The sequence below is a fragment of the Pholis gunnellus genome (genome assembly GCF_910591455.1).
Source record: "Pholis gunnellus genome assembly, chromosome: 18".
In the NCBI taxonomy this organism is placed as follows: Eukaryota; Metazoa; Chordata; class Actinopteri; order Perciformes; family Pholidae; genus Pholis; species Pholis gunnellus.
This window is the reverse complement of record NC_136545.1, coordinates 14,969,520-14,988,007: the sequence shown is the minus strand read 5'-3', so window position 1 is coordinate 14,988,007 and position 18,488 is coordinate 14,969,520. Positions and strand designations below refer to the sequence as shown.

At 42.3% G+C, this 18,488-nt stretch overlaps 2 protein-coding genes across 2 annotated transcripts in view; one reads left to right on the top strand and one right to left on the bottom strand.

Moving 5' to 3' along the window:
* Positions 1-75: 75 nt before the first annotated feature.
* Positions 76-2,740, bottom strand: bxdc2 (brix domain containing 2). The gene is made up of 10 exons (XM_079178720.1): positions 2,579-2,740; positions 2,253-2,364; positions 2,072-2,115; positions 1,920-1,990; positions 1,766-1,815; positions 1,595-1,668; positions 1,376-1,426; positions 1,130-1,231; positions 842-970; positions 76-739 (listed from the first exon to the last, which is right to left on the bottom strand). Exons 1-10 carry the CDS (start codon positions 2,726-2,728, stop codon positions 497-499), a joined length of 1,026 nt encoding a protein of 341 aa, XP_079034846.1. The 5' UTR covers positions 2,729-2,740; the 3' UTR covers positions 76-496.
* Positions 2,741-3,494: 754 nt separating this feature from the next.
* dym (dymeclin) overlaps positions 3,495-18,488 on the top strand; it is a 46,493-nt gene continuing 31,499 nt past the window's right edge. The window contains exons 1-8 of the mRNA XM_079178563.1: positions 3,495-3,691; positions 4,689-4,939; positions 6,115-6,167; positions 6,314-6,407; positions 7,201-7,337; positions 8,726-8,798; positions 10,980-11,105; positions 12,742-12,881. Of these exons, the coding sequence (XP_079034689.1) occupies positions 4,800-4,939; positions 6,115-6,167; positions 6,314-6,407; positions 7,201-7,337; positions 8,726-8,798; positions 10,980-11,105; positions 12,742-12,881 (763 nt within the window). The 5' untranslated portion in view covers positions 3,495-3,691; positions 4,689-4,799. The remainder of the gene's footprint in view (positions 3,692-4,688; positions 4,940-6,114; positions 6,168-6,313; positions 6,408-7,200; positions 7,338-8,725; positions 8,799-10,979; positions 11,106-12,741; positions 12,882-18,488) is intronic.

Here is an 18,488-nt window from a genome sequence, read left to right as displayed (position 1 = left end):
TGTCCTTCACGTTTAATGTGTATGCCGACACCTTTGACAAGCATTTGTTGGAAGTATACATCAGATGACGCAGAAGAAGTTGAAATTATTTTATTTTCATGACATTGAAAACAATTGTGGTCACTCAAAATCAATAAACAAGTTTATTTTTTGTTACATTGATGGAATATTTCTGTTTATCAAAAAGGATGGGAGAATATTTCTTTGCAGTATAGTAGTTACAAGCGGTACAGTCTTTCTGAGGGAGGGAGCATAATACATATTGTGTGAATCCACAAACTCTGGCAACAGACATTGAACACATGTGCATCTTTAAAATGTTCTCGAATTCTGTCACGTGATAATTAAATGACGTGTTGCACAGTTTCACGTCTTTTCTTTTAACCTAACAAAGCTCATAATATTGGACTGCACTGTTGCATTTCCACATTTGCTTGAGACGACATTGGATCAGGGACCGCAGTAAGCCATTCACTCGGCATAACAGTCCATCCAGTTACCTGCGTGCCATCCTTTGTCTTTTGAAAGCCTTGTGTTTGTTCTTCTTCACTTCTTTCGGTTCGGGTGCGTCCATCTGGATGTGAACTTGCGTCTCGTCAGCTGGTGTTAGGAAGACGTCGGCTGTGACGTCTTTGGTCACGTCCACCTTCCCTTGAGTCTTCTTAATTTTCTGCATCTCCTTCACCATCTGCTTCTCACGCACTCTGGCTGCTGCCGCCAGTCGGATCTGTCGCCGGTGCTGTGGGTGTGTGAGGAAGGTGACACAGTCAGATAACGTATGATGTAGCATGGTAAGGAATCAGACACATCACATGCTGACAATATAAACTGTCATTTTTACCATGTTGGGAGACAGGAAGTCCTGGTTCTCGAAGAGCGTGGGCCCTCCGAAGCTCCCCTGAAAGATCTTGATGAGGTTGAGAACAAAGCGAGGTCCGACCTCCACTAGAGCGGCGTCCTCCTCCATGATCTGAATGTGGCACAGAGATGTTTTTTTGCTGAATAAAAATATCTGAACACTGAACCCACAACAGAAGAACAATGAAATATTTACAATGTAAACCTGGATGACTTTGTTTTAATTATAATTTTATTATTATATTATATATTTGAATTATAGAATAGTTACCTGGTAGTTTCTAAACCATATCCTGTTGTCTGAGATGGAGAATGTGAAGACGTGGTCCACGAAAGGCTGACTCTTCGGGTGGTAGCGTGGGGTGGAAAATGTCTGCAACAATAAGACGCATTGAGTACTTAGATATGAAACCTCAGCTTTCAGGATTCACTGCTGCATCTAAACAATGATTATTACATCAAGTAAACTTAAACCTAACAGACTTTCGGGATTAATGGATGCATTCTGTATACACACCTGGGTGAAGAGCTCCTTCAGTAAAGCAAAGTGGGGCTCCGTGTCAAATGTCTGCAGAAGAAAAGAAACAAGAGGAGACAACTCATGTTAATGTTCTGACAAGTTCTTACCTTTACCGATCTACCAGCTGTCGACATACATAAATGGATATTTTAGACAGATTGTCGTCCTGATAAAACTATATTATTGACAGAATAACTTCGGATCAGTACTACTCACAGGATCAAACGAGAGCAGCGGTCTGGATCCTTTGAGGCAGTTTCCTGTCATCTTGAGTTCAGCCAGGGTGTGAACTGTGGAGAGAGACAAACACATAGACCTGTTAGTCACCGTGGAACATGACAGATGTTGTCTACTGCGCTTCAAACCTGTGGGACGGAAGCAACTCACTGTTTTGAACCAGAAACTTTGCGGACGGTCCATGAGGGCTGTTGGAAATCCTGTAAGGAAATGACATTGTTGAATTTACTTCTGATGCGTTCTATAACAGTAATTACAAAAAAGGACATTTAAATGTTTAGAGTAACAAAGATGAAACTCTCACCACATGTAGAGGTCCTGCTTTTTCTTTGCTTCAAAAAAGAGGCATTTGTTGCAGTTTTTGATTTCACACACCTGGGAACAATACAGATCTTTCGTAAGGCTGCATGCTTAAGATTAAACATGGTGTTTACATTTTTAATTAAAAACACTCACCTCATTAACAATAAACAACTTGTCCTTTCTGTCCATTTTTGTGTCTAACAGACAAAAGAAAGAAACGTTGTTTTCAGGGGAGTATAATTAACAACACTTGTATCTCTGCTTAACATAAGTAGCAAAGTCAGCACATGTTTTGGGGTGAAATAATACTTTTTGTTTGACATAAGTCACTGACCTCCTTTAGCATGGGGCATCAGGGTCCTCAGGTCTTGCATCAAGTGTCTTGTTCTATAGTTGATGCCTCTGGAGGAGAAAATGAGAACTCTTTCCTTGTTTTTCCATCTACCCTGTTAAAGAAGAACAAACAAAAACACGTTTATTATTGTGGATTTTAGACCATTTCCCAGTTCGTTCTGTTAGACTTTTCATTATTAATAACAACCAGGAAATACTGAGCATTTAAATCTTCGCTTTGCCTTGTTTTAGGAGTGTGATCTCCGCCTGGGCACGTTAGCTAACTAGCTAACAACCTAGTGGCTAATAACAAGCAGGAGCACTTACCGACGAAACCGGTGGTGGAATCGTGATTTCATTGGTATTCTCCTGATCGGCTTCCACCGGTGCTTCGCCTCCATCGGCTACAAATTTCGCTTTCTTTGCCTTTCTTTCAGCCTGAGTCTGTCTTCCACGTTTTCTCTTGTACGCCGACATGTTGTATTCCGACACAAATCTCGCGCATGAACTCGTGTAGAATCCAAACTCAAACAACACACGTGCGGATAGAGCGGACCACGAGACCCCCTGGTGGTGTGGAGGACGTACTGCAGGCTCACATTGCGTCGACTGTAGACGTCAACTCAAAGCAACGCGTACCAAAAGCAGAGCCGTTTATTGAGAGTCACGACTAATTCAAATGAATATGAATGTTTAAAGTGAGATATTTATGCATTTATATAGTGACTTTGCTGTTGTGGTTCCCGTAGAGACCATATTTAGCAATATCTATCTTTTTTAAAAGCAATTATTTTGTAATGAAAAACAACAGAACACTGATAAGAGTTTTTCCTTGTAGTAATACAATCGTGCAGATACCTATCCCTACCTGAGGGCACCCGGGACAATTTCCTACCGGTACACATCCCTTCTATATTTAAATATTTAAATACACTGCACTTCCACATTACACTTACATTATACCTGTTATACTGTTATGTGTTTGTTTGTGCACTATATTATATTGAACATTTCTATTTTTTGCACTGTGTTGATTGATTGTTTAATGTTTTGCACCCATCCACCATGTCAAATTCCTTGTATCTGCAACATACTTTGGCAAATAAACGGTCCTGGGGTTCTGATTCTGACCAGTGACAATCAAACGTTCCGAACTACCCCCGACGCGACTTCCTTTTTACATGGCTTTGCTCAGACGCAGTCAACGCCCACATGTCGTCATTACGCAAGGGGTTGGCGACGTGGAAAACATGGACGAAAGGAGTATGTAGAGTAAACTTAATATTCTCAAATTACCCTCAGTTTAAAGGGTTTGCCTTTAGGAAATTACACGTAAGAAAAAATATTAGGATAAGCATATTATTTAGTGTAGAAACCAGTCGCGTTTTAACGGTCCTGGGAATCGAGAGACACAGAAACTGCGAGCAGCATTCATGACAGGTAAGCGGTCAGCTGATAGCAAACAAGCTGTGAACCTTAATGTTAGCTGCTCTCCAGACACAGTGACGTATTAACCTAGACACGCTCGTGAATCAGTAATGTACCTCGCTATGATTTCATGCTAATGCGTGACATTCAGTGCACCGTGTTTACGGTCAGAATAACCGAGGCTATCAAATGTTGCACCTGAAACCGGATGAGCTAGCTAACGTCATCTCAAGTTGGTCAATTCAGCAGACGCAAGAGCAGTCACATTAGCAGCTAGAGACCCACGAGACAGCTCTGAGACAGCACAGTCTAGATCTGACCAGTCACAGTAGTCTGTTAGCCAATGACAAAAAATATGGGAAAAATAGCTTCCTTTTAGTGGCTTCTGTATCCCTTTAGCTCAGATTTCTGTCTTTATTACTGTTAAAACTAAAAGAGGTATTAACTCTTGTATTAGTATTATTCTCTGTGGTTTATTACAGTGTACTCCAGCTCGCTTTGGCCCCTGTGTGCTAAAGGTGTGCCATTTCAAGAAATCAAAACAAACATCCTGGTTCCTTTATGTGGTATCCTGTAGTCAACTTGGCCTCTGTTTTAAGTCAATGTATTGGACAAAGAATTACTCAAATCAAAATGTTGATTAGAAATACAAGGATAGGGAGATTACAGATCCACGTTATCCTTTCCAGTGGTGGCTTGTCTTCCTATATTGTTTATCAACTTCATGATTGTTCTGCTACTCGTGATTAAATTACACAAACTTGATGTTTAATCTGAGTTGTAATTATGTTTACAAGTGCTAAGTAATATAATGAATCTCAGTTATGTGCTAGTTGCACCTGCTACTGCCCTTTCTACTGCACTTGGATGTTTGCACCGGCCTTTTTAGCCATTTTGGTGAATTCAAATCCCTGTGAAGTGGCTGAGACAAACCCAGTTTGTTTGTAGTAGTAGTTGTTCATTTGTTCTGTTATGGCATTAATGATTAAAGCGTTTCCTCTTTTCCCAGGATTTGGCATATGCCTGGTGAAAAAGCAGTGAAGAGTGGTGAGTCTGGCTGAGTGGAGCCAGTAGAGAGCGAGAGAGAGAGAGAGAGAGCGCGAGAGAGAGAGGGGGAGAGATGGGAGCGAACACCAGCCATGTCAGTGACCTGTCCGATAATCCCAGCCTCAAGGCCCTGCTGGGCACAGAATCCATATCGGAGAACGATCCTTTCTGGAACCAGCTCATCTCCTTCACCTTCATCAGTCCCACCAGCAGGTACACACACACACACACACACACACACACACACACACACACACACACACACACACACAGAACGGTTCTGTTAGACGTGTGTCCAAGTATGTTGCAAGATTCAATAAATATTAGTTTCACAATTTATAAAGTTGGAGCACCAAACATTTGTCCGTCTCTTTATTGTTATAAAGTGAGTATTTTAATAGAGAAATAAGTACTAGGATAAGGCCCACTTGCTTGCTTTTTTTTTGCACAATGGTGATGAATAAAACGCAGTTAAGAGCTCAGGAGAAAGCCAGTAAGAGAACCTTGTGTCAGCGATTCCTCGAGAAAGCAAGGAGGGAAAACAAATTGAAGGTAAAACTGATCAATACAGTCTTCCCCTGGAAGTGTTTTCATCACAGTCTTACAGCCGGTGTTGTGTTTAAATATTTAGAGGACATCAAACTATTAACGACTCTACTAGCAGATACTTGAAAACGTCTCAGTTTTACAAAGTATCTGCTCAAGAGGGTCCTTTACGATTCTCAACCAGGATCAAACATTAAGCTGTGGACAGGATGTTTGCAGAGCTCGCCTCAGCAATGATTCCACAGGGTTATTGTCCTGCTGGGCTGACAATAGGTCGACGTTTAGTTCCTTTGTAAAGAGCGTTAAGAAGTAAAGAAAGACGCAGCATTCGTTCTTGCAACTGACTGATAACAGAGCACATGCACTTGTGTACTTATCCTACTCATTAATGCGCCATGCTCTCCCCGTATGATCACAGATTTATCTTATTTATTTGAACACAAATACAAGAAATAAAGACACAAAGTCGACATACAGTATCTGCACTGCCAACACAAAAAAACCAGGACTATTAGAGTGGTTTAAGTGAGTGCTGCAACTAGCTATTATTCTTTATGTTCGATTTATCTTTGAATTAATGACTTGAGTAACTGTTAGGTCAGCATAGTGGTGCCCTGAGACATACTGCATTCACTGAAGCACTAATTATATGTACACAAAAAGTGAAGAAGTCGATGCAAACTTGTGTCTTTTTTTTAATGTGAAAGCAGAAGCAAACTATTTGAATGTTATTAGTGTTTGGTAAACGGAGGGCAGATGATTTATTTTGCATGTCTTTTAGGTATCATCTCCTCTTCTTTCTAACTCTCTTATTGTGTGTTTTGTTCTTCCTTTTAAACCAGTGGAGACTCCAAGTTACTGGAAGAGGCTGTCATCCCCCTCGCCAAGATCTTCAGTACGTTGATAACCATAAATATCAACTTATTGTTGTTTAAATCTTCTTATTGTTTGCATGCCAAACTATCAGATTGGGAAGTTTCTGGATTCTCATGTAATGCTGCTGCTAAATTCTCCTTTTTTTTCCTCCTTCTTTGTTTCAAGTTGAAAACAATCCCAGGTCGGGGAACTTTGGCGCTCTGGTTCGAGTTTTCCTCGGAAGAACCAAAGAGCTGAAAATCTCCACAGAATGCCAAGAGTGAGTATGGGAACCTCGGAGGAGAGAATTTAGACGAGTGCGTCGGTAACGATGAGCGCCGTGCACGCGTCAGTGTTCGCTGCGCGGGAGAGTGCAGGCCGGTTATTGTTTGCTCACAGGCAGTCGGGGGAAGGGAAGTGGTTGTTTCCCACGAGAACGCTGCTGAGGTTTAACCACCAACACATGTGGCATTATTCTGCACTCGCTGCCAAGCTTCCATATCCACAGAGACGACCAAAAAGCTTCGGTTGGGAAACTCTTCATTGTCAATCACACATCGTTAAGAGGTTGTAGCTATCGCTCCCCATCCGCTCGCGTCTATTTTCCCACAAACAAACCTACGCTTTTGGCGTCTAGCAAAAAATTGGCATGTGGAAATTGTCAATTTGTGGAACTGATTAGACACGCCCGTGTTGGTGTTTCGTGGTTGTGAAACATCTTGGCTTGCTCTGGATGGTTCCAATCATTTCTTGTTTTCCTCCTCATTTGCTTCTCACCAACTTTGTCCCCATTTCATGTCTGAGTGAAGACATAGTTAAGTTGTTTAGTATCGAGGGGGAGGGCGTCGCTGTTCTCTTAGTTTTCTTGGTTGTTGTAATGCAGTTTAGAGAAAACTCTTCATCATCACCATTTTTAATAGTACAGAGGAAGATGCATACGGGGGGGAAAAGTGCCAGAGGGGTCACTACTTTTGATTTAGACCCTCAATTATGCTGCACTGGTTCGGCTCAGTGAGAGATGTCGATTGCAATGTGATAACCCGACGCTTCATTCATTTGTTCCCCTTCCACAGTCAGCTGTTCATCTGGCAGGCCCACAATGCACTGTTCATGATCCGCTGCCTGCTCAAGGTGTTCATCAGGGAGATGAGTGAGGAGGAGCTGCACCTACAGTTCTCCTACCAGGAGAGGGCGCCGGGCTCCTGTGGAGGTGAGCCCCATCCATCACGGATTGATGTGGAGAAGGAAGGTGTGGCGCAGGGTGATTGAAGTGGGGGCCACAGATTGCATAAATAAATCATCGTCACAAACCTCTCGACATGTGGAGGGACTTTCAGCTTGATTGTCTGAGACAAAAGTGAAGGTGCTATAAGTCAGTTTAGAGATGTTTTTTTACACGTAAGTGTACTTTTATACAGAAATCCATCGGTCGAGCAACGTTGTTGAAAGTGTTTGGCTCCCAGTCGGCTCCTAAGATGAGAGTTATTAGAATCCAGCCACAAGGGTCAAACACTTCCCATCATACCTGAAGAGAGAAAGGAAATTGGCTTTTGTAATCGAGCACATATTGAATACCCTTAGCTACTGACCTGGATCAGCTGTCTCTGAGAGACTCTGTTAATTAAAGTCTGATTCTGCGTCCACTGACTGCAGGTCATTTCTTTTTTTTCCGGCCTAAAACACGAGCCCTGTCTGAGGTAAGTCTCCAGACAAACACTCTGCAAACGTGTGGCCTCTCGACAACCTCGATAAACATAATATTTAATGCTCGCTTGCAGAGAAAAATGAAAATACTACTCGTTCACATTTATCACGTTTGTTATTCCTGCTCCCGGTATTTCATTCTGACAAACAGAAACACGCCTACAGACGTTACATCTGCTGTTTCGGTCGATTGTTATAAAAAAACATATCGTTCTGTGATTTGCCTGCTAAATGAAGGAGCTAATTACAGCTTGTTGAAAGTGGTAACGTGAAGATAAGTGGAGTTGTTGCGACAGTGGAGTTAACACGCTGTTAAAGGAGGCTGTTAAAGCATTTTTTGGGGGGAGATTCAGCACCATCAGACCTGTAGCAAGCCACTGCAGTTAGGAAGCTCATCATCCCATAATGGGAAAGTATGAACTTTAGCATTAACATAAATGAATCATATTAATTTGTTTGAACCATCCATTCATTCTTTGCCTCTTCTCCATGTCCAGGTCGCGTTAATTTGATTAATTCTATCATTAAAAATAATTGCTTTATACAGCTGGGAAGTACTGAAACTATGATTTAGTAATTAATAATTCGTCGTCTCTCCTGGTTCTACGTCGTGCTTTCACACTTTGGCCGGTGTGATCGTGAAACGGGTCTTAAATTGCATTATATCTGGTATTGAAAGTGTCTGAGGTATTAAAGTATTCAATTTAACTTGGCGAAGCCGGCAGAAAACCCTGCAATCCCAATTAACTCACTTCTCTCAATGCCGTTCCTCTGTACAGCGAGCATGAAATATGGATGAGGGGAAGGATGGAGAGCAGGAAGGAGCCGAGTGAAGAGAGACTTATGATCAACCGTATATGTGTCACATATAATAACTCTCTCGCTTGTGTGTAGGAACCGGCAGCGAGGACCTCCTGGAGGAGTTGTTGTCCAACCTGATCCACCTGATCGTAGAAGTGCCCCTGCTGTAAGTATCTCCCTGGCGTGTGTGTGTGTGTGTGTGTGTGTGTGTGTCTTACATACACTAAAACAGTCCCACATGTAAGGCCGATTAGGATACAACACTGTAAAGTGATTTTACACCACACACAGTGATTTTTTTTGTTAATGTCATGGTGCAAGTTGTTCAAGATCCCTTGTTTGACGTCACATTATCAGCTTAACATTCACATAAAATGACATGGCATGACTTTTGCCAGCCCCATCTCTTGAGTTCCTTGTTTTTTTTTCCTTGTTTGTCGGACGTTAATGTGTGTCGGATGTTAGTCATTGAGCAGTTAATGAAAAACAGTTTGTGACAAGGTTTGTAGCGCTTTCTTTGCGTGCTCCACTCGGCTCATTGGCTCCTCGGTTCACTAACCAAGAGAAGCTGAAATCCATGACGGATCAAGGGGTTCGGCTCGGATGTCCGTGTGTTTCACTTCCCCGAGTCGTCGGCCAGACTGACGAGCTGGAGCGCTGAGCTGGCAACTGGATGAGTAAAGGGACGAAATACCCCCCAAAAAAAGGAGGGGATGTGACTAAGGATGTGTTTGTTGTTTCGGAGGAAGAGAAAAGGCTTGAAATTAAAGTTTGATTAGGAGCGTTTGCCAATGAGTGGGAGAGGAGGGAACATAATGATTGAAAAAAATGGTATCATCCTTTCCTCCCCGTGGGCGGCGTGCACGCTAACACTCTCTGCTTTAATGAGGGAATATTTCAGTGTGTTTACTCATCAGTGGCGGAATTATCTCCCGCCTGCCACTCAGTCTGTCACAGAGAGACAGAGATACAGTACGTACGTCTCTGTGGACTACATCCTCCTCTGCAGTGTCAAAACAAGTTCACAGAGACACAACTCACGACCGGTGTTTCCTTGACGCAGCATCTTCTTCTTCTCTCCCTCCTTGTCTGTATCGTGTCATTCTTGATCCTCCTCTCTCTGTCAACCCGTCTACGTTCCCCCTTCTCTTCTGTTGTCTCTGGACATCAAACCCCCGGCTCTTGTGTGAAAGCATTATTCATTGTTCCAGGCTTCAAGATTTCAACCTTGTTTTTCTCCCCTCCACCGCTTTGTGGCTGTCGGCCACATTTCCCTCCGTACGTGCTTCTGGGTTTGGATGCGAATCTCCGTTTCCCCCAAATCCCAAACAGACTGCTTCACTTTTGCGTGGCTTCATTTCACAAGAAAGATAGATGTCAGTAGCTTTTTAAAATATCTTTCCAGGTATGCAGTCGATGCGTGATAAATCACAGTTACTTTGTGTTTTCCCACACATACGGTGACATCGTTACCGTTTCTCTGATGTCTGAATAAACATTCGGTGTCTTACATTTACATCAAGCCATATGATTTAAGCCTGTAGTGGAGACTTAATTGCTGTATGAATTGTCTTATTTTTATACCAGAATCTATTTTGTGAGATATTCAGTAACCTAAAACACCTGAATGATATGTGATAATTACATTTTCTAATTTTATAAGATCATTTAAACCTTGACACAGATGGCTAATTAATTGGTAAAGATGAAGTTAATGTGTAGTTATTATTAATATTAAAGACATTTGTTTTGCATTCACAGCCTGTGTGTTTAGCTGTATTGTTGTTCTACTGAAACAATAACAATATGGCCATTAATCGATTGGTCAGCAAACAAAAAAATCATAATCAATGTTTTATTAGTTGAGTATTTTTTTAGGGGAAATGTCAAACATTCTCTGGCTCTAGCTTCTCAAATGTGAATATTTTCTTTTGTCTGTGATATTATCTTTGGACTGTGGGTCGGATAAAACAAGCTATTTTCAAGTCATCAACCGAGGAAAATAATCAAGATGAAGCAATAATTGCAATATTTATTAAAGCCCTTAACTGTTCATCTGTGTACACACACAGTCAAGTGGTAACTTTCAGTGAGAGATGTATTTAGCAAAGACTGTGTGAAAGTAAAACCATTGACACATTTCTTTAAAGTCCGATCACTTGATTGACTTTACGTGATTATGTGTCAGGAGGCAGAGAAGAGTTTAGTTTAGGAAATAAGCTTCAATGGAAGGATAGTCATCTAAACGGCATCTTCTTATACATTTATTTATATCTTTTGAAGTTGTGATGTATGAGATTATGGTTTATTTGCTTTGACCCTACCTGCATCTGTCTTTTCTGTGCAGTGACATCACCTATAGCATCCTATTTGAAGCCGTGACCACGCTGCTGGTGTTCTTCTCCTACCAACTCTTCCACAAAGACATCCTGCGGGATGGATTAATCTACCAGCACATCATGAAGGGACGATGGTGAGAAAACACACACACACACACGGGTTTATATTCTACGGAAGCCTTCCGTTAACGTAACGCACCAAACTGTTACTATTAAAACTACATGGCTCCACTTAACCCTTATCTTTAAAATATACAGTAACGCTAAGCTTTAACCCAAAACCAAGTTTGCAAAAAAAAAAGGACTTAAAGATAGAAAATAAACACATGAAGATGGATTAATTTTCCTAAAATTTCAACGGCTCTTCGAGTTCCTCTCCCTTGCCTCTGTAACTGGGTCATCCACAATCTGTCGACGCCTCTTTTTGAACGCAGGCCCAGATCCTTTTGGATCTTCTCCTGGCACCATCTGATCCCTCCTACTGTTCATCTATCCAGACTCCGACACTCTCTGTGCTTCCAGACAAACTCATCACTTTCCAAACAACAAAAAAAAGAAACAAATCTAGTCAAACAAGACCTCTGTCTCCACTGTGATCTTGTCGTCTGTGATTCTCAGGAAAAGTGAACCAGTGAGGCTCCTTTTAAAAAATAATAATAACAATAAACTTGAAAATAACTTAATAAATGCTAATTAAAGTAGAATCAAAGTAACAGTCTGATGTGGACCGTAAATGGCTTGAACCCCATTTTCCTCAGTTCATCATAGCCTTGAACAGTAATAAACGCTCTAACACTAAATGCATTATGAAGTCTAGTTTAGATCCGTGGACAGCGAATGGAAGTCATTTTCTTTTTGGGCTCTCGCAGCAATAGACCCAAAGGAGAAAACTTTGGATTAATTGCTACTGAGCTGAAGAAAGGCTTCCAAGTAGCTGATGTTGGCAAAACAGATCTAAAAAGGGTCTGGTTCAGTTGAGAAAAAGCACGGCTGTGTGTGACTAGAAAAACAGTGACATTGGATATTGTTCACCGCCAATTACGTGTCCGTCACTCGTTGGGAGAGAGCTGATGTGATGACGGAAGAGCAGAGTCTCAAATAGACACCTGATAGGGAGACCTGTGGACGGAGAATAGGATCTCAGTTTGTCCGGCCACACACACACACACACACCTGCACATGTGGGATTGAGAAGAACAAGTCCTGTGTCTGGGCTTTGCTTTCATCTTTGTGTTTTTTATTCCTAATCCAGTTGTTTGCAGTCAGATAGAATTGATGTTTCTGTAGAGCAGGTGAGGAACAGCTTTTAAAGGCACAATGAGTAGGATTTGTCTGTTGTGGTTTGTAGACACAAAATCCAAAGTTGGCCCCTCCTCCCCGGCTCCGCGAGGGTTCCGGTGTTTGCTAGCAGGTGAAAGACGACCCCAAATTCACTCTAGTTTTGGAACGAGCTCTGTCTGCAGCGCCGTGTCTGCCATTTGTGTAGCTTCCTCTTGGATGTGTGCTTACAAAGAGGTTGACACCCAGGAACCTCATGAAAAAAATCCTACTCATTCTGCCTTTAAAGCCACAGGACCTGATGACCCTCGGGGCTTTTATTCTGAGATATTTGCAGCTGAGTTTGCGCCTGTGTCCCAACGTATTTTCCAGTGCGCTATATATACACTCACGTAATACCTGAAATGTTGAATATATTAAAGAAGCGTGCCCAAAGGTTTCCTGGTTTCCAGCTGTCTTTTAAATCTTTCCATTTGTCTCTCTTCTCCCCAGTTTGTCTTTGACCAGTCGTATGGTGAAGACCCTGCTCTACAACTTCATCAGGCAGGAGAAATGTCCGCCTCCAGCGACCCACATCTTTGAGCCGAAGGCTGAAGGAGGCCTGCTTTACGGCCTGGCGTCGGGGGTGGCAAGTACGAGTACACACATCCACACAGGAATAAAACAAAAAGACACAACCTAGCTCATACTATTGTATATGTACCACAAACTCACCACAGTGGCTGAGTTCTAGAGGTGTAGAGAGGGCCCAGTTTTTGTTATTTTTTAAGGTAAAAATTAAATTGAATATTGTAAACGGTTACCTGAACTTTGTATTGAAGTTTGTAAAGCTACATCCCGGTTTAACTTAGACCCAGCATCAGTTTTTTTTATTGCATTGAATGACTATAATGGGCATATTGGATGCAGTCAATGTGTGTTTTCTTCTAAACTATATGGCTTTCAATGGTTTCCCCCTAAAATGAAGCAATTAAGACTCCCAGTCACAGGTTTCATTTAAATGAGAAATGATTTTAGGGGCATTAAGATGCAAAATGATCTAGTATTTCCTAAGAAAATTGGAAAGAGTATACCTAATATATATATTTTTTACAATATACTCTTCTTTCTCATCCTTTTAATCATCTTGTGACGCCTTAGAGGTGCAAATGTTAAAGTCTTTCTCATTATCTGATCACTGCTGCTTCCCCCTTTTGCACGTCATTGCAGTGATGTCGCTACAAAATTAAGCTGGTTAATAAAAAACATCTTCAGAAATTGTAGGCATGATGGTCAAATTACAAAAATAAGAGCCAGACGGTAAAAAAAAAGTCATTGAGTCATCGAGTGAGATATATGATTAATCTGGTAAATTAAAGTGCGAGCCATGCTGACAGCCATGGCAGTGTGGATGAAAGTGATGAGTATGTGTGTATCAGACTGGTAATAGGCTGTGTGTGTGTGTGTGTGTGTGTGTGTGTGTGTGTGTGTGTGTGTGTGTGTGTGTGTGTGTGTGTGTGTGTGTGTGTGTGTGTGTGTGTGTGTGTGTGTGTGTGTGTGTGTGTGTAAAGCATGTTTGTTTGAGTGTGAGAATAGGGCCGGGTTTCCCCCGCAGATAACTGCTCCTAGTCGGTTGTTGGTGGCAGATTCCTATCAGTGAGCCATCAGCATTCAACCCAGCCCGTCTGTCTGTGGCCAGTGATCGGCCCGATGAGTTATGGTGCCCTGTACTGTTCTGTAATCCCCTAGAGCCTGTCTGTCTGCAGCCGCCTCCCTTGTACACACACGCACAGACCAACAAAGACACAAGCGCTCTTATACTCGGAGCTCAGAAACAACACTTGTTTTCTTTCTCCGTCTCTCTCCGTCTCGCACATGCACACAGTCATCAGGGATCGGCAGAGTACACGTATTCATTTGAATGTTTTGAAATGGGTGTCTGCAGCGCTGTTGTTCTATAGTAAATATCTGTTGAATTTCTTTAATTGCAGAATTAGAAAATACTCAGCTGCTCTCTATGAAGTCTGTAGATCCACATACAGTGTTCTGGACTCGATTACACAACCACATCCTCCTTTACATGAACTTGCTTTTTATAGAAATCACGTTGCTCATGCTCTTGGACGTGTAGAATCATTCATGCCTACACGCTCGCATTCATAGACGGTCTGGATTTTCCCCCAGAAACAAGCACAGGCCATTGGCAAAGCAAAGCCGTGCTTCGTGTGCGTTGACGTGCGGGTGGATAGGATGTCTCTTCCTCTCTTCTTTTACACACTCTGCTGTCTGAGTCTGACCGAGAGTCTGCAGGAGGATTAACACCAGACAAGCAACTTGCAGCTTTTTGGCTCTCTCCTCTCTCCTGTCCTCTGTCCTGTCTCCTCTCCCCTGTCCTGTCCTGTCCTGTCCTGTCTCCTCTCCTCTCCATCTCCTCTCCTCTCTCTCTTCTCTTCTACTCTATATTCTATACTCTACTCTCTACTCTGCTCTTCTCAATTTGACTCGACTTGACTCTAGTCTATTCTACTCTCCTCCTCTGCTCTAGTCTACTTCACTCTCGTCTACTTTACACTCTGCTCTGTTCGACGTGACTCAACATGACTCTATTCTACTCTACTCCATGTTTCTCTCCCCTATGCTACTCCACTATCTTCCATTGTTGCGCCATTCTGCTCTCCTCTATTTGACTTGACTCGACTCTTACTTTGTCTATTCTACTCTACTCTACTTAGGGATGCACCAGTCCGACTTTTTCAATCCCAATGCCGACACCGATACCTGGGCTTTGGGTACAGATCCAATACTAGTGTTTAATTTATTTATTATAAGTTTTATGCCTCATTATGTGCAAGAGACTGGATTCATTATTTTATGTGTAAGGCTGTATTATGCTTAACTTAAACATTGCTTTCCTTATGTTGTAACAAATGCATACATAGATATACATTCACTGAGTTGTTAATTATTAAAATAATAAATTGTACACCAGCAACTTGGTTTAAAATCTAAATTAGGAGGAATTATGATTCAATTGTAAACCTTTTAAATGCATTAACAAATTGGTCAAAACTTTTACAGAAATTAAAATTCCAGTATATACTTTATATAGTAAATAAACGTAAAGATGAATGGAATAGATCCAATAGAATAGACCCATTGTCACCGATATCCGATCCAGCTATTTCAGTCGGTATTGGCCTGATTTCCGATATCGTGCTAACTCGTTAGCACGTCATGTTCTCCTCCACCCTACTCTACTCTCCTTGTACTTTTTGTGTGTTTTCCTGTAATTGTTAGTGCACACACACACACACACACACAATACTATTTAAGCCATCCATCTGCCTGCAAGCAGACAGCCATGAAATGAAGATAATTCCAGTCCAATCCTCTTGTCTCACATTGCTGCCACCAAGAAGCTAACGGCAGCTCTGCGTCTCTTATAGTCCGAGGGCGTTGGTCCCAATCTCCTCTGTTGATTACTGACAGCTACACGAACACACACACATCTTGTATGTGGGTTAGGTCCTCATTAGTATAGCACACTTAACACAACATTTGTTGGTCAGATTGTGCAAGTGTATTATGTGATTCATTTCACGCTTCAGCCCAAGCTTTTTGTTATGATTCTCAGCATTTGATACAAAACACAGTGTGTGGAATGTTTTCATGTTTTTGTTAGAAGGGTTTTGGATGAAAATGCTTTGAGCGTATATTTTCATCTGTGTGAGATTATCAGAATAGTGTGTTTGTTTATCATCCGTACAGCATGTTTCCCCATGTGCACATTTTGATAATCATCTAGAGTTGGGCGTACTTGTGTATGTATGTATGTGTGTGTGTGTGTGTGTGTGTGTGCTTGGCCGAGGCATTGGCCTGAAGCTCTGTCATACTTCATTCACTGCTATGCCAGTTAATAAGTAAGTAGCACGTTCTGTCCGTCTCTGTTCACCATGCGTTCACATCTCTGTCTGCACTGAAGAGTTTGTTCTCAGCTGTAACCATGAGAACATAATTGTCTCCACAGGCCACTGAGATGTTCACAATGATGTGAGAGCACATGTTGATTCACAGAGATTTAGTCTATTTTGGGGATTTATATATATTGACTGATGAACAAGTTATTGACTTGCACTGACAAGTGTGATCCCCGGGCTTTTCCTTCAGTGCCACCAGTAAGTCAAGGCTTTCCCTTATCCTGAGAAACCTATTTAAGAACCCAAACAGACCTTTTCAGGTTTTAAACATCTTGTATAACTGAGTGTTTACTGTACACGTTAACTATTCAGTGGCGATGACTTAAATCAACAGATTTCTTTTGATGTAGAAGAAGATGACCTGTTCTAAGCTAGGCTAGCAGTTGACCCTTTGCATCCAGTCTTATGTGTGATGGATTTTTTTTCTCTCAATCCATAATATATCGATTGCATTCCCATCGGCCTCAGTTGTACTTTGTGTTTAATGCTAGTTAGCAAATATTAGCATGCTAACACGCTATTCTAAGATGGTGATCATGGTAAACGTTAGACTGACTCTAAGAAGTACTGCAGCGCTTCTTAAGGAAAGTAAGGGAATGATGTTCCCCCGATCAACAGTGTAATAACAGCAGCATCGTTAAGTAGCGTGTGTGTGTGTTTGTGTTTGACAATGCCCATGATGTGAATCTGGGTTTTGGTACGAGCTTAGTGTCAGGTGAGGTAGATATCAGGGGGGGAGACGTGGATTTAGAAGGGATGCTTTGCAGCCTGCGTCTGAATATTTGGAAAGACTCTGCAGATATCTCAGTGTGTGATGATATTTTGGTTTGAATATAGAAGTTGATTTTGTGCCAGGAGTCGTGTCTGATGGCGGTGGTCATTATGTAAGACGACACACAGCCTTCTGTTCTAAAAAACCAAGGCTTAGTCAAACAGTAAAATCTTTTGCTGCAGAAACTTGTATCATGGTCAGTTTTTGAGCCTGTTTTAATGGCTTTAAACGAGCATCGACGGTGTGTAAATATTCTAAGGAGACCAGTAGAGATTTGGAGGCAACGAATAGTTTCCAGAGATGTTGTGGATACGGGCTCAAGTGAAATAAGACTTTGTGGATGCAGTTGTGTTGCGTGTCTCATGGTAGGATGCCTTTAATGGCCTCCGAGTCCTGGAGCCCAGATTCTGATTCCAGCGTGCCAGCCTCTGTGTCCGTGTGTGACTTTCTCTTCCCCCCCCACACACTTTCTCCTTCCCTTCTCCTCCTCTTCATGTCCTCCTCCTCCTCCTCTTTTTCCACTGGGCGGCTGGCCAGGGCCGGAGCAGGCCTGAGCAGTGTAGCATTATTGGGTTTATGTGGTGGGCAGGCAGACAGGCCGAGGGAACCGAGCCAGACGGATAACAAACAGCACCCGCTAAGGTAAAATAGAGCTCTGTGAATGTGTGTGTGTGTGTGAGAGAGAGAGTAATAAAGTGTGTGTGTGTGTGTGTGTGTGTGTGTGTGTGTGTGTGCGTGTGCGTGTGCGTGTGCGAGAGTGCAGGAAATGTGGCTGCCAGACCGGGCTCTCTGACACTGTTGGGCTAGTCACCGTGGTGCCAGTGAAGAGATGAACAGGGCTCCGTCACAACTTGCCCCCCCCCCCCCTCTCTCTCTCTGAAAATCTTGTTTTCTCTCACACTCACTTCTCTTGTGGAGCGAGAGAGACAAATGATGTCAGTTCTCTCCAGGGGATTTCTTTCTGTTGTGGATGCAGTTTGTTGATGTCCTTTTGCTCAAATATAAACAAATTCGTTCCCCTCCTGACTGCAGTTGCATACACATGTATACACGCAAAGTCAGACTCTGTGTCCTTTACAAGCCCTCAGTGAACTTAGAGGGAAACCAACATGTCAACCCTATAGCTGTCACTAAGAAGTTGAAGGAGTCACAAGTTTGTTCCTTTTTGTTCTGTCTCCTTCCTTTTTTAAAACGGGCACAAAAAGCGAACGCTGGGAAGTGACCTCCCACGTTCTCCTTGAGTTAATCTTTTAAACGCAGCAGGATGTCGGTGTACATAAAGCATGTCACCTCTGAAATGTTTTGAACTAATGTCTTCTTGTTTGCGCGACTTAAATCTAGTTTGGTTCAGTAACCAAGTCAACTGACGGCGTGAGTGTGTCACAGTTGGATGGCTTGATGACGGATAAGTTGATCTGCTCTTCCGTCCTTCGCCACTAGATGGCAACAGATCTACTGGGCTTCTTCTCAAATTCCGTAGCTTGCTCAGTGAGGACCTGCAACACACTCAC